The sequence below is a fragment of the Camelus ferus genome, chromosome 5 (genome assembly GCF_009834535.1).
Source record: "Camelus ferus isolate YT-003-E chromosome 5, BCGSAC_Cfer_1.0, whole genome shotgun sequence".
Classification (NCBI taxonomy): Eukaryota; Metazoa; Chordata; class Mammalia; order Artiodactyla; family Camelidae; genus Camelus; species Camelus ferus.
The window spans coordinates 90689432-90704940 of NC_045700.1; the positions used below are offsets into that span (position 1 = coordinate 90689432).

The 15509-nt window shown below is 36.2% G+C and overlaps 1 protein-coding gene across 4 annotated transcripts in view; it reads left to right on the forward strand.

Annotated features, from left to right (window-relative positions):
- The window catches only part of DIS3L2 (DIS3 like 3'-5' exoribonuclease 2), a 321890-nt gene that overhangs the window by 135166 nt on the left and 171215 nt on the right, over nt 1-15509 (forward strand). For all 4 annotated transcript variants that reach the window (XM_032480492.1, XM_032480493.1, XM_032480495.1 and 1 more), the window contains one exon: nt 12693-12866. In XM_032480492.1, the coding sequence (XP_032336383.1) occupies nt 12693-12866 (174 nt within the window). The remainder of the gene's footprint in view (nt 1-12692; nt 12867-15509) is intronic.

Sequence of the window (15509 nt, forward strand, 5' to 3'; positions counted from 1 at the left end):
GACATGAATTGACCTAGATCAAATTGACATATTTATATTATTTTCTGTAGCAAACTTTGGTAGCTTTAAGAGATGGGAAGGAAGAAAATGAATCAGTGCAGGTATAGCAAGGTTGAAAAAGTTTTGGATGGACATGGGATTGTTTAGGTTTAATGGGAAGATGCTGAAATGAGAAATAGAGAATGGGCCACAGTACTGCTCATTTTAATGAGTGTGAAGGACGGCAGCTTCCACTGGTGAGAGTGACTGGGCAAGGTCAAAGGAGAGGAAGGGAAGTTCTGACTGACAGTGCCTGTAGTGGGAAGGAAGTGGTTGGTGGGGAAGGAGGACTTTTCTGGTATCTTCTTCAGCACCCACCTTTGTACTCATAAGGTGTCAGTTATCAGACAATCAGAAATATTTGTTGACTGACAGAAGCAAATACTTTTATTATTCCATTCAGATTTGATACAAATTTCTTATGAGGTAGATATGAATTGGGGAGGTGGTCGTTAAGGTACATTAAATTGTATTTAGGAAAATGAAACAGTAACCAGGTTGGTAGAAAAAAACAAATGGAATAAATCAGTTAGTTTCATTGAGGCATAACCTACAAGATTAGCAAGTTGGAAGATAGCTCTATCCAATCCTTCCCCCTGTGCAAAAACAGTATTTCACCTTTTCAAGGGAATGTCCCTTATCCGAAGACTCTTCTGAGTAAGATCTGTGTTATGTAATGCTAAAAACTTGCATTACCAAACTTAGACTTCATTAAGACCTTTTCGGGGGGTATGGCTCTAGCTGGCTGGTAGACAAAAATTGAATCAGGCTGAGGAGGGGGCTCTTTTTTGGTGACTGTTGGGCTCCACCTGGTGGCCTATAAGGATCAGCTTTGGAAAAAGCTGTTATCAACACTGAGAGGATCTTAGTCAAAACAGAAAAAAAGTATAAGGAATGGAGGAAAATGGTCCTGATGCAGGCTCTGGTTACCAAATTGTTTTTTCCTCATCCTGTGTGCAGTCATTAACATTTCTTCCATGGTTGTCAGCTTCATCCACTATTTCTAGGGCATCTTCTTGAAAATATTATTTTAAAGTGTTAGAGAACCTTAGCTACTATTAGCATTCTCTTTTACTGCTTAAATGCTTTCAGGCTCCTGTTTGCTCCCTTCATGTTGACATTAAGCTCTTCACTCTCAATCTTTAGGGCCTTCCCTAAAATCCTTCAGTACTGTTGAGCCTTGCTTCTTTTTTGCATTCTGTCATCACTGATCTGCCCCCACTTTTCCTAAAGTCCCTAATTCCTTACTTACTGCTCTGCTGGGTCGTAATGCTGAGCCAGAAAAAGGGAAATAATGTGTTCTCTCCTCCTGATTATAGAAAATAATACCTAAAATATACAGCCCAAGTATTTGCTGTACTTTGTTTTCACTGGGTATTGTTGCTGAAGTTCTGGGCTCTAGGTCTGGTTATGTTTGATTGTTCTCCACTTGCAGGTTCTCAGGGATCTGATACCATTATATATATTTGCATGGGGTTTCCAACATGGACCAATATGAATGAAAGCATTTATATGAGAGTGGTAATGATAGTGATAATCACTGTAAGAGTGTATGGTTGTCTTCTTGTGTATAGCCTAGTTTTAAGGCTAAAACTTTATAAGACTATATGGTAGAGAAAGGAGTATGAATGGCTTAGAGCACTAATGTTGATTGTTAAGTGTTCCTATTTTCTTTAAGGCAAGGAGGCCAATTTGAAGGACTTTTCCTGTCTTAATTTCTTATATCTGTAGCTGGTCCCTTCCCTCAATAAGGTTTGCACTAGCACATTACCCACAACAGTGGACCTAATGCTTATTTATGTAGAATGTGTATACACACACACAGCTCCCACCTATCAACTGTGAGAAGTTGGGAATGTTTCGGCACTGTCCTGGTTGATTTTATAGTAGGACTCAGTTGTAATGTCATGGATTGTGAATGGGAACAGTATCTGTGGAAGAACTCTGATGAGTGGAAAAAATTGAGGTAATGATTATTAGAAATTATTCTAATGAGGAAAGCTTTCTATCTCACAAATATTTATTACTACAGTATCAAAATTAAGAAAAAATTAATTTTTTCAAATACATACATATTATATATTTATTATTAAAATTATTTAAAACATGTACTATAGAAAGTGAACATTTTCCAGAATTTTACCCTCTAAAATAATCACTATTAAGGGTTCAGTATATATTTGTCTAAAATATTATTTTTAAAATATTTGTTAACATTAATTGAAAAGCATGTTTCACAGATAAAAGAATATTGTAACACTTATGTAAGTTTTGAATTCTGATATTTAAACCAACCCATGAACCAGATTCAGAAATCTGTCATAATATTATTAAAGCTCCCTCTGTGTTCCTCTCTATCCTAACCCCTAATTTTTTCCCGAGAGGTAACCACTGTCTCAAACATGCTAATCGAAATGTACTTTTCTCTATAATTTGCCCAACATTGTGTTTTTGAACCTTATAAAAAGTACCTTGCTATACATATTCTTCTGTGACTTGCTTCTTTCTATTTAACATTATATATCCAAGGTATATTCATATACTTCATTCATTTTAATTCATAATATTTTTATTTCTTGAAATATACTATGTTTATCCAACAATGGATATTTGGGTTGAACTGAGGTTTTTGCTATTATAAGCAATGCTCCCACAAACATTCCAGTGCTTATTTACTAACTGAAGTTTCTCTAGACTCTACTGAAGAGTAAAGTTACTGTATCACACATATGTGCATGTTTAACTTTACAGCTTTACAACCAAGTCATTTTCTAAAGTGGCTGTACCCATTTTCAGTCCTGCCAGCATTGGATAAGACTTTCCATTGCTTCACACTCTTACCAACACTTGATATTGTTAGACTCTTCAATTTTTGCCAAGCAGGTGGGTGTATAATGGTATCTCATTGTGATTTTAATTTATATTTTCCTAATCACTAATGAGATTGAGCATCTTTATATATATAGTCATTATGTTTCCTCTCCTAGAAAATATCTTTATGTCTTTACTCGTTTTTTCACAGTTAATTTTTTAAGGTAATTTAGAGTTACAGAAATTACAAAAATGGTATGAAAAGTTCCTGTATACCCTTTACCCAGCCTCTCCTTATGTTAACATCTTAAATTACCATAGTATATTTATCAAAACTAAGAAATTAACCTTTGTACAATACTATTAAATAAAATATAGAACTTACTCAGATCTTGCCAGTTTTTCCACTAACCTCCTTTTTCTGTTTGAGAATCTAGTCCAGGATCCTACATTGCAGTTAGTTGTCATGTTACTGTAGTTTTTTTTCCAATTTCCTCAGCCTTATTTTTCATGACTTTGGCAGTTTTGAAGAGTACTGGTCAGTGATTTTGTAGAATGTTTCTCAGTTTGGATTTGTCTAATGTTTTCTCATGGTTAGATTGAGGTTAGGCATTATTGGGAAGAATACCGCAAAGTTATGTGCATCATATCAAAGGGTACATGATATCAGTATGTGTACTCGTAACATTAACCTTGATCACTTGGCTAAGGTGGTGTCTGCCAGGATTCCTAACTTGCTGTTTTCCCTAGTAATTGTTATGCTGTATTTTGGGGCTGTTCAATTCTGTTTTTACTTAAACTTTTACCCACTCATTTTAGCATTCTTTTTTAATTTGGCTATTTGTCTTTCTTTATTTTCTTGAGTTAAAAAATTATATAAAGTAATCTTTTAGCAGTTAATAATTTGGAAAATTTCTTTTCTGTGGTTTATGATTTGCCTTTTCATATTGTTAATGTTAACTTCTGAAAAACAGGCACTTTAAGTTGCATTTTGTAGCTTTTTGGTGTTGGTATATAAAATTACAATTAATTTTTTATTAATCCAATATCCAGCCATCTTGCTAAATCCTCTTATTTTAATACTTTGAATATAGTTTCCTTTGGATTTTTTTTATGTAGATAATCACCTCATTGGTTAACAGATTTGTTTCTTCCATTTGAATCCCTAAAACTTTTATTTCTTTTTCGAACCTTCCTGAACTGGCAACTCACAACTGGGGAGGAGATATTTTCCACCTTAATAAGTGATGGCAGTTCACTTTTGAGTAAAAGAAATAGTAGCAAGCTTTTTTTTCTTGTTCCTGATTTTTTGATACGTTAATATTAATTATTTTGCTAATGCGGCAGCTGGCTATTAAAGGACCCAAGAGTTTACCTGGATACATGTCTTTGGGTTTTATTTGTTTGTTTTTACTATCTTCAATTTTCTAAGTTTTCCTTTGGTATTTCAAGGAGGAATAGAATGCCTTTTTTCCGGGCTCAAGAGCATTAATTTATTTGTTCATTTATTTGTGCAACCATCATGTATTGGGCACTTAAGATGAACAAGTCTCAGTGAAAGACACATAGAAAAAGAAATGTTTATTCTCTTTAGGATGATTCTCCCCATCTATTAATAAAGAAGAGATATATCTAAAGCACTATGACACAGCTAGAAAGTGTCATTGCCAGAAGGAGATACTACCAAAGGGAAGTGACAGCACTGAGGAGAGAGATCTGCTCAGGGAACGGGGTGACTTCTTGGCCTTGCTGCTATATACCATGAAGGTGAAATGAGCTTGTTTTATGTTCTGTGTGCCTAGTTCAACGTGAAAGTCATAAAGGGAGTGCCTTTAAGACAGAGTTGTATTGCTTATGGAAGGGGCCATTTATTAATATTTTTTATGTTCTAGAAGCAGCAGTACCATGTTAGTATGTAGTGAGTACCTATAAGATATGTGATGTGTACAGTCCTGAGATTTTATTTTTGGTAGTAAGAGCTTTATATTTTCTGTTGCAAAGTGAAGGGAGGGAAAGGGAAGTTTGCTTCTCATGGAAGATATTTTAAAATATTTTATATTAGTTAGGGTGCTTTTAGTGCCATGTGATAGAAAACCCTGACCCAAACTAACTTAAATAATAAGGGAATATTTTATCTCACATAAGTGGGAATCCAAAGGTTATGCAGGCTCCAGATCTAGTATAGTCAGTGACTTGATGATGTTATCGGGTTGCCCTTTACTGTCTTCAGTGATCTAGTGGTGAATTCTCTGTGGCCATGAAGTTGGCTGCCAGGATAGTCAAGCTACATGCTTTCTTGATCATATCCAATAAGGAAGGGGGAAATTCTATCCACCAACCCGAATATTGATTATAGTCTCCAGGGAAGCTGTGTTCTGATTTTATCAGAATAATGAGGATCTAAAGATGAGATGAGTTCCCTGTGTGAAGAAGATTAGGTTTCTGTCAGGAAGAACGAGGTGGGGAATGGATGTTGGTTAGGCAACCAGTACTGGACACCACAGTTTTATTAGATTATAGTAAATGTTTCTGTAATTTTTAAATTCAAAAAGTGTTACAACATTAAAGGAAGTTTAGATAATAGAGGAAATAGTCATTTATAATCCTCCCTCTCTAAAAAAATTAACACCATGTTTAGGTATTCCCTTTCAGTCTTTTCATAAACATTTTCAAAGTAGGCTGGTTTTTAAGAGAATTGGCCAGGGATTTTGATGCAACAGTGAATCATAGTTGTCCTAAAGCAGCGGTTGCCATCTTTTCAGACAGTGAATAGAAGACAGAAACTACTTAGAAAGTTGTAATATTTGACCTATAGCACATGAAAGGGAAAGTGACTTTCAATATTCATTTAAAGTAAAATTTACACTGAAATTGAAATGTAAAAACAAACTCTTCTGTAAAGACATACACAATGTCTAAGTCAGTTCTCTAGTAGATTCTACTTTTGTTTAGATCCCTAGGTCATCTTTTTTTAGAGTGGTGGCAGAATGTGTAAGTAGACAGCATAAGGTTCTTTCTGGAGCATCTAAGGTCTGAATGCGTGCGCTCTTTCAGCATGCTGACCTGTTAGATTTTTATCTCCTGCAAGCTGTCTGGGGCATGCTTCTATTAAATATATTTCCATGAAAATCTGTAATAAATTTATTTAAATATGATACTTGAGAAATGTTCTCTGGAACTTAGTAAAATAAATGTTAATTACTACTAATAGAAACTTGGAGTCATTGATCACATTTGGAAGCCCTAACCAAAATATAATTTTGTCATTATGAGCCGTGTTGTAATTTCAGTGAGCAAATCAAGATTCTTTGGACTCAGAATATAGCCTGGTGAAAAATTTTGCCAGAACATAAAGCAACAATGAAATTAAATAAAAGACAAGGTTTCTTTCTTTAAATTTCAGCAAAGGTCCAATGACTGACGTGACTTGTTCTGACAATTAATATTTGGTCCATCATCACCTGCTTAACTTTTGTCCTCCTTTCCTTTCACCTTCCCACCCCAACAGAAGTGGATCCAGTACTCAACACTAATCTTCTTTTTGGAGAAATTTCTCCATTTCTTGGTAGGTACAGCCTTCATCTAGTGGTCTTTCTGAAAGGATTTGTGAGAATTATATTTCCTGAGTTCTTGCATTTAAAAATCTCCATCTTCAAAATCCACCAACTTCAGTGGTAATTTTCTGTATTTGGTTTTCCTGAGACAGGTTATACCTTTTCTGTCTTTAAAATTTCTTCTATTTCAGGAAAGTTGTCTTAATGATATCTTTGAAAATGTTTTCTATTCCTTATATGTATTTCCTTCCTTCAGGAATACCAGTTATGCCAGTGTTTGATCTCCTTCATTCACTTTTCCCTGTAATCTTTTGAAATTCTTTGTACTTTCCAGTTTCATTTTTCCCACTTCTCTTAAGCTTTTCTCTATGATTTTTTTTTTCAAGTAGTGTCAGTTCTTCATTAGTTACCTCCTGCATGACTTTAATTTCTATGATGGTTATTTTTCTTTTTTACTTATTTCCTAGGTTTTATTTCCTTTTGTGAAATATATTTATTTTTCATGCATTTGCATCTTTGCTTTCAGCTTGTCTTTGGTGGTGATATTTTCATAAATTTTTGAGCTCTCACCTGTATCTTTGCTTAAGAAAGTCATTTCTGTGTCTGTATACTTCTGAGGTATATCTTATTCTTCTGCCATTTATTTTGCTTATCTTTCCCTTTTTACGTGCAGTTTTTTTGTTTGTTTGTTTTGTTTTGTTTTTTTAATCAGACACCTAGGATGGCTCCTCTCCGTGCCTCTCCCCACCATCTTTAAATAATGAGTTCTTCCTGGACTTTAGTAGTCTATTTTTTAACTTGGATATTATAAAATGCCTTTTGTTCAAGGATTTAAGCCCACTATTTCAGGCATAAGATAATCATTTTTGGCCACTCCAACCTCACCAGGTAGGAAAAGGATGGCCACTGTGTTTTAAGTCTGCCTCACAAAGACTGTTAATGAGACTCCTACCACATAATAGAATATGTTTCTTTTTATGTTAGTCTAATTCTCTAATAAGCTTTATATGATCTACCTTATACTTCTCCCAGAAACTATGTATGCTGTTGGGTTATTTGTATGGTGAGTTATTTTATGTAATTTCTAATACTGTAGGGCAGAATCATGTGAAATTGTGTTTTATAGGTAAAAAACAGTCAAATATATTGGCAATTTCATATGTCTCAACATAATGTGTGATTAACCTGTTTTATTATTATTTGCCATTCTTGAACTCTTACTTCTGAGTCCTCTCTTAGCTGATTAAATTGCAGAGGTTTCTTCAGGAAGGAAGTAGGTAGTATATATTATGCCTTGTCGTATCAGTTGGGATTCTTGGAGTCTTAGCTTCAAATTCAGAAGAATCATGACTGTGTCCCCAGAGGTACTAAAACCTCTCAACTGAGGAGTGAGTATTATTGCGAGTGGGTCTTAAGTATGATATTGAAAGGCCCAGCTCCTCCCTTGCACTCTTGGTCCCCAGACCGTGTGCACGGCTCTAGGATAATGAAAGCAATGTTATATCCTGGAGGATAGCACTGCAACCTCATAAGGTGTTGCCTCCCGATTGAGCCCATCAGTACAATATTACATCATTCTAATCAGTAAATTCAGTGGGCTTTGCTGCATCTGTAATGTGAAATCCTTGATTACAAACAATGTTGAATGAGATAACATAATAGCCTAAAAGGTATTTGGTAAATTTATGGATTATGGTATTTATACTAGCAGGATAGGTAGAACAAATGAAGGCAGCAAACTCAAACCCAGAATTAGTGTTTCTTTTAATGGAGAAGGTTACTGCCCTTTCCATCACAGAAGAGCTTAGTAAACTTAATTTTCTATCTAGTAGTTGGTGGGTCCTTCTGCCATTTTTCTGTGTCTAGCCTCAGAGTTGGTTGCTGCTGCTGTAAAACTGGCATCCTGCAAGGGTGGTAGCCAGGTTATCATTAGTGAGAGGAAGTTCATGCTGTGAGCTCATTTCCTGTCATGTACTTTGTTCTTATGCCCATTGAGCAAGTACTGCAGTGGCTAGGGAAGGAGGTTAGTTGACATTCTCAAGGTAGATCATCTTGCCTCCACAGAAGAAGTCTTTTGCTGACCATCCTCATGGAACACAAATAGTTGCACTCTGGGCTCATTTCAGTAGGTTTATTTCACCCACATGTCTCTTCCGCAGATGTCTTTGTCACCAGTACTACAATTGTTCTTCTTTCAGATCCCTATCCATCTGGTTAAACTTCTAGGCACTGCCTGTTAGGCCGTCTTTCCTCAGCCAAAGTGGACCATGAATATGTTGCTTGTAGTTCTGCCTGCAGGGAGGAAGTTTCTGCCTCACCACCTTTTCAGAGACCACCCTTTAGAATGGATATACTATCATAGTCTACTTATGACTTATGACAATGGAAGGGCAGTTGGAACTAGGAATCCAAGGTACTCAGACCTTTCCATTTCCTCCTATATAATATCTTATATTTTATGTATGTATATAGATAGATAGATAGTTTGGTTCTATGAGTCTTACTTTTTATGATTATTACTCCTACTTTTCACATAAGAGACTTAGTGAGAACCTGAATTCAATGATGTAGTAATTTATCACCCTTTGAATTTTTTTCTGTCTTAGCCTGGCAGCTGCAAGAGAACCAAAATACTTTTTTGATATACATAGAAAGTTCTTGAGTTTCCATCTTAGCCTGGAATTAAGAATTTAGAGGTTGAACATGTAATTCTTTGTTTCCATCCCTCTTTTAGGTTCTCCAAGTCTCTTAATGTTTTTGTGAGCTCTTTGGTATCTTTTCAATAAATTCCTTCTTTAACCAGAGTTTCTCATGCTTACAACCAAGAACCCAGACAAACACATTAGTATTAGGAGATGGTTATAGAAAACAGAACGTCAGGAACCTGTGAGAATAATTAGTTGTTTAGATGGACTGGAGGTAGTTCAGTTCCCATTAATTTTCAAAATACTAGTTAATTTCCAAAATATCCTTCAAACTTCAAACGTGATGATGACAGGTTCTCCAAATCCTTAATAGGAACTTCATTCTAGTGAACACAGGTAATAATGTCATTTTGAAAATTAATGAGACTCAAGCCTTTAACTGTCTGGATCCTTGGTTGCAAACAGGAGAAACCAACTCTGGTTGGAAAAGGAATTTACTAGAAGAATATTGACCTCATAGAAACTGAAAGAGTCTTGAATGTTCTGAGAAAGCTATGGGCAGAAACCAAGGCAAATCTGGACAGGCAAGAACAAGAAGTCCAGCCGTAGTCTTTTATCAGGATTAGTTTGGCCACAGTGCCAATGATTCTTACCACTGCTCTTGGCAGGAAAACATTGCCACAGGACACTCCTACCACTACTGTTATCACTGGAAACCACTCTAGCAGCCATGCATAAGTCCTAAGCACATTTTTGTCTTTGTGTCATCCTCATCATATTCAAAGTCTTAAGTTGAAGCAGAGTCTAAGTCATACAGTGTGCTGGCTTTCACACTGTACTTGTTTCATAGTGTACTAGTTTTCATAGAGTGAGAGGGGTCTTCTCTAAAAAGAGGCCAGAAATTAAGTAGGAGGCTGGTCACTTCTGTAATGGGAGTTGTACTCCTTTGGCCCACTTGCATGCAATGTGGGAGTCTTCCTTTCTAATTTATATGCCTTTTCTTTTTCTTTATGATGCTCACTAGGACCTCCAATACTATGTTTAATACTATTGGTGAGAATGAATGCCCTTATCTTCTTCCTGATCTGGAGGAAAGCATTTAGTCTTTCACCATTAAGTTTGGTATTAGCTCCAGGAATCTCATAGGGGCCATTAATCAGGTAGAGGATGTTCCTGTTCATTACCCATTTGCTGAGTCTTTTGATCATGAACTGATGTTGAATTTTGCCAAATGCTTTTTCTACATCTATTGAGATGATTGTGATTGTATGTATTTTTTTTATTGTTTGGTAGTATGATGAATTATATTGATTAATCTTTGAATGTTGGACAAATCTTTAAATTACTTGGTCTTGAATGTTGTATTATCCTTTTTATATATTGCTGAATCCTGTTTGCTAGTATTTCATAAGAATTTTAAGTCTGTATTCATGAGGGATATTGATCTCATGAATCCTTTGTCTGATTTTGGTATCAAGATAATGCTGGCATTATAAAACTAGTTAGGAAGCATTCTGTCCTATTCCATATTCTGAAAGAGTTTGTATGGAATTGGTATTAATTCTTTCGTAAATACTTGGTAGCATTCTCCAGTGAAGCCATCTGGTCCTGGAGTTTTCTTTGTGGGAACATTCTGAACTATGAATTCAGTTTATTTAATAGATAAAGGAATATTTAAGTATTGGTTTCCGCTTGAATAGTCTTACGCAGTTTGTGTCTTTCAAGGCGTTCATCCATTTCATCCAAGATACTGAATTTGTTGGCCTAAAGTCATTCATAATTCCTTTATTGTCCTTTTAATGCTTGTAGGATCTAAAGTGATGTCCCCTGTCTCATTCCTGATATTGGTAATTTGTCTTATTTTTCTCGATCAGCCTCACCAGAAACCTATTTTATTCTCTTTTCAAAGAATCAGCTTTTGATTTCATTGGTTTTCTTTATTGTTTGTTCATTTTCTATCCATTGATTATTATTTCTTTTCTTCTGCTTATCTGAGATCTAATTTGCTTTTCTTTTTTCAGCTTTTTAAAGTAGAAGTTTAGATCATTGATTTGACACATTTCTTCTTTTTTGATATGAGCATTTAATGCTGTAAGTTTCCCTCAAAGCACTGCTTTAGCTAGTTCTCACAAATATTGATGCGTTGTATTTCATTCAGTTAAAGATATTTTCTAATTCTTTTTTTATTTCTTCTTTAATCCATGCGTTGTTTAATTTTCACATATTTGTGGATCTTCCAGATAGCTTTCTGTTATTTTTCCCTTGTATTTTTGCTGTCTTTGGCTTTTTGATGTGCTTTCTGGGATATCACCACCTACATTTGAAGAGAAGGCGTTGGTCTGAGCCACCATTGTATGTGAAGAGCCCACAGGCTGCCTGGAGCCCACAGGTCAACCCACAGTCTCCTTAGAGCCTGGCTCATGGGCAGGTTGTATGTGTCAACAGTGGGCTGGTCTTTCTTGGCTGGCATATGAGAAATGGGGCCAGCATTTCTGCCACCAATGCTGTGTTCAAGTAACAAGGCTGAAGATGGGAATTAAAAGTCTGCCTATAAAGCAACCACATCTCCAGTTCCCTTCACCACTGCATACCTATGAACTCTAGCAGCCAGGCATCTACCCTTATGTAGGAAACAGGATCTTCTTCAAAGAAATTGAATAATCCCAGAGAAGGCCCTAATGCCAGACCTCATAAACTCCTTGCAGGAATTGCTGAGGGCGGATTCCTAGATCACCCTGGTGGATGAATAAACCTGTGCAGTGGAGGAAGTGGCTATCTTTGGTCTTCCCAACACTGTCAACAAAGGCAGCTGTTTCAAGACTCATGTCGCATTTCCTATTGACTATCTGTATTCAACACTTACCTTTAGATTTGTGGTCTATATGTGGCATGTCAATGTTTACAAGAATGGAGAGCTATCAATTTTGATATATATATAGATGACCCACAGATAAAGAGTGAGGTCTGCTTTCTAAAAGATGGAATCCTATTTACAGCATCAGGACCAGCCTATTAGATGCAATCTTACTTTTAATGGACCAGTACCCTAAAATATGAATGGTAGTTTGCTGGGTTACTGGATTAAAGATAATTAAGTTTTTCTTCTTGGTACATTTCTGTCTTTTCTAACTTGTCTACAGTGAACATATGTCACTTTTCTGTTCAGATAAAATATTTTTAAGTATTAATACGGTAAAAATTAGTAGAATTGTGAAATAAATATATACATTAGGTCTAATCTAGTGAACATGACTTAAGGTATAGGCACTATGAAACTAATGATTTAACAGCAAACTAGGTTGATCAGAGTTGTCTCTAAAGATGTTTGCAAGAGAAAGAATTGACAAAAGGTTAACTTGACTTCTCCATGAAGAACAATTGCAGGAGTCCTAAGAAGGACTGTCTGGCCCTATTCCCCAGATCAGATTTCTTGAAGAAAGGTAAAATTACACTGTCTTCATGAAGTTCACAGGACAAGAGTATCATCATCTCTCCTTGTTGGCCCCCCATTCACTGGTGGTGGTCCTGCTGGGGGAAGGACAAGAGTTTTTAAAGACTTTCTACCACCATCACTTTTAGGAAACAGTTCGCTAATGTTCCATTTATTCACTAACACAGGTGTTCCTCTCTGTCCTGTCCACAGGCAGCTGGCTAAGAGTCTTGGGCAGGCTGGTGAAATCGAGCCTGAAACAGAAGGCATACTAACAGAGTATGGTGTGGATTTCTCTGATTTCCCTTCAGAAGTTTTAGAATGTCTCCCTCAAAGCCTGCCTTGGACAGTTCCATCGGAGGAATTCAGCAAGAGGAGAGATTTAAGGTAAATATCTAAAACTCTTTAAGAACAGTGTGTTTCTACCTTCCTGCCTTCTAACTTCACTTTCTTAGGAGCTGGGCTCAGATGTTTCTGTCTTTCTGCCAACATACAAGTTCAGTTCAATTCAGAATTAAGTGCTCTGTACCAAGAGGTTGGCAAATGATGGTCTGCAAGCTAAATCTAGCCCGTTGCCTTTTATGTACAGCCCATGAGCTAAGAATGGGTTTTGTATTTTTAAATAGTGAAAAAAGTCGAAACAATAATCTTTCATGAAAATTATATAAAAATTCAAATTTCAGCATTCATGAAGTTGCACTGGGACACAGCCATGCTTATTTGGTTATATATGATCCATGGCTGTTTTTTTTTTGCACTATAACAGCAGAGTTGAATAGTTGCAACAGACCATGTGGCCTGCAAAGCCTAAGGAAAAGTGTGTTGACCTCTGTTCTAGACCATTCTAATTTCAAAAAAGTATAGTTGCCACCTTCTTTTCTCATTGTTATGCCCCATAGGTCTGGTCAAGTAAAGACAGTGTTATCTGGTTAGAAGTGCCTTCCTTTAAATGGGCCTCTTCAGGCACAAAGCAAAGGATTCAAGACTTCTGTGCTTGGAGTTTCATTTTAAAGCTTTACTTTTAGGTCTGGAATTTGTTGGAAAGTACTTTTGTGGTATTTTTTTAACAACATCTTCTTTGAAGATGTTTCTTCATTGTGGGATGTTAATTCTTTTCTGATATTTCTCTTCAGAATTTGGTTTCAGTACTGGCATTCATTTTGGATGCCACATGGAGATATTTAGAACCAAGAAACTTTTCATACAACCCACTGAGGCTGTGGAAGGTTTTTGCTAAGGTCATCCCATGTCAGAGTCTTTTCCACCGCACTTGCTCACTTTGTGCAGCTGAACTTATGATACCTTAAGCTTTTGATGCCCGTTATTCCACCTAGTTTGAGAATCCTCCTTTCCGGCTCCCTCTTGCTATTATATCTTTTAGGAATTTACTCCCTTTTTTTCTTTTCTTGTTGAGGGTAGGCAAGAAAAAGGAGATGACAGTTCCCTTTCCTGCTTGTTAGTAGTTCTTTTTTTTTTTTTTTTTAACATTTTTTATTGATTTATAATCATTTTACAATGTTGTGTCAAATTCCAGTGTTCAGCACAATTTTTCAGTTATTCATGGACATATACACACTCATTGTCACATTTTTTTCTCTGTGAGTTATCATAACGTTTTGTGTATATTTCCCTGTGCTATACAGTGTAGTCTATTCTACAATTTTGAAATCCCAGTCTATCCCTTCCCACCCTCCACCCCCCTGGTAACCACAAGTCTGTATTCTCTGTCTGTGAGTCTATTTCTGTCCTTTATTTACGCTTTGTTTTTGTTTGTTTGTTTGTTTTTGTTCTTGTTTTTTAGATTCCACATATGAGCGATCTCATATGGTATTTTTCTTTCTCTTTCTGGCTTACTTCACTTAGAATGACATTCTCCAGGAGCATCCATGTTGCTGCAAATGGCATTATGTTGTCGGTTTTTATGGCTGAGTAGTATTCCATTGTATAAATATACCACCTCTTCTTTATCCAGTCACCTGTTGATGGACATTTAGGCTGTTTCCATGTTTTGGCTATTGTAAATAGTGCTGCTATGAACATTGGGGTGCAGGTGTCATCCTGAAGTAGATTTCCTTCTGGATACAAGCCCAGGAGTGGGATTCCTGGGTCATATGGTAAGTCTATTCCTAGTCTTTTGAGGAATCTCCACACTGTTTTCCATAGTGGCTGCACCAAACTGCATTCCCACCAGCAGTGTAGGAGGGTTCCCCTTTCTCCACAGCCTCTCCAGCATTTGTCATTTGTGGATTTTTGAATGACGGCCATTCTGACTGGTGTGAGGTGATACCTCATTGTAGTTTTGATTTGCATTTCTCTGATAATTAGTGATATTGAGCATTTTTTCATGTGCTTTTTGATCATTTGTATGTCTTCCTTGGAGAATTGCTTGTTTAGGTCTTCTGCCCATTTTTGGATTGGGTTGTTTATTTTTTTCTTATTGAGTCATATGAGCTGCTTATATATTCTGGAGATCAAGCCTTTGTCGATTTCACTTGCAAAAATTTTCTCCCATTCCGTAGGTTTTCTTCTTGTTTTATTTCTGGTTTCCTTTGCTGTGCAGAAGCTTGTAAGTTTCATTAGGTCCCATTTGTTTATTCTTGCTTCTATTTCTTCTAGGAGAAAAATTTTTAAATGTATGTCAAATAATGTTTTGCCTATGTTTTCCTCTAGGAGGTTTATTGTATCTTGTCTTATGTTTAAGTCTTTAATCCATTTTGAGTTGATTTTTGTATATGGTGTAAGGGAGTGTTCTAGCTTCATTGTTTTACATGCTGCTGTCCAGTTTTCCCAACACCATTTACTGAAGACACTGTCTTTATTCCAATGTATATTCTTGCCTCCTTTGTCAAAGATGAGTTGACCAAAAGTTTGTGGGTTCATTTCTGGGCTCTCTATTCTGTTCCATTGGTCTATATGTCTGTTTTGGTACCAATACCATTCTGTCTTGATGACTGTAGCTCTATAGTATTGTCTGAAGTCTGGGAGAGTTATTCCTCCAGCCTCTTTCTTTCTCTTCAGTAATGCTTTGGC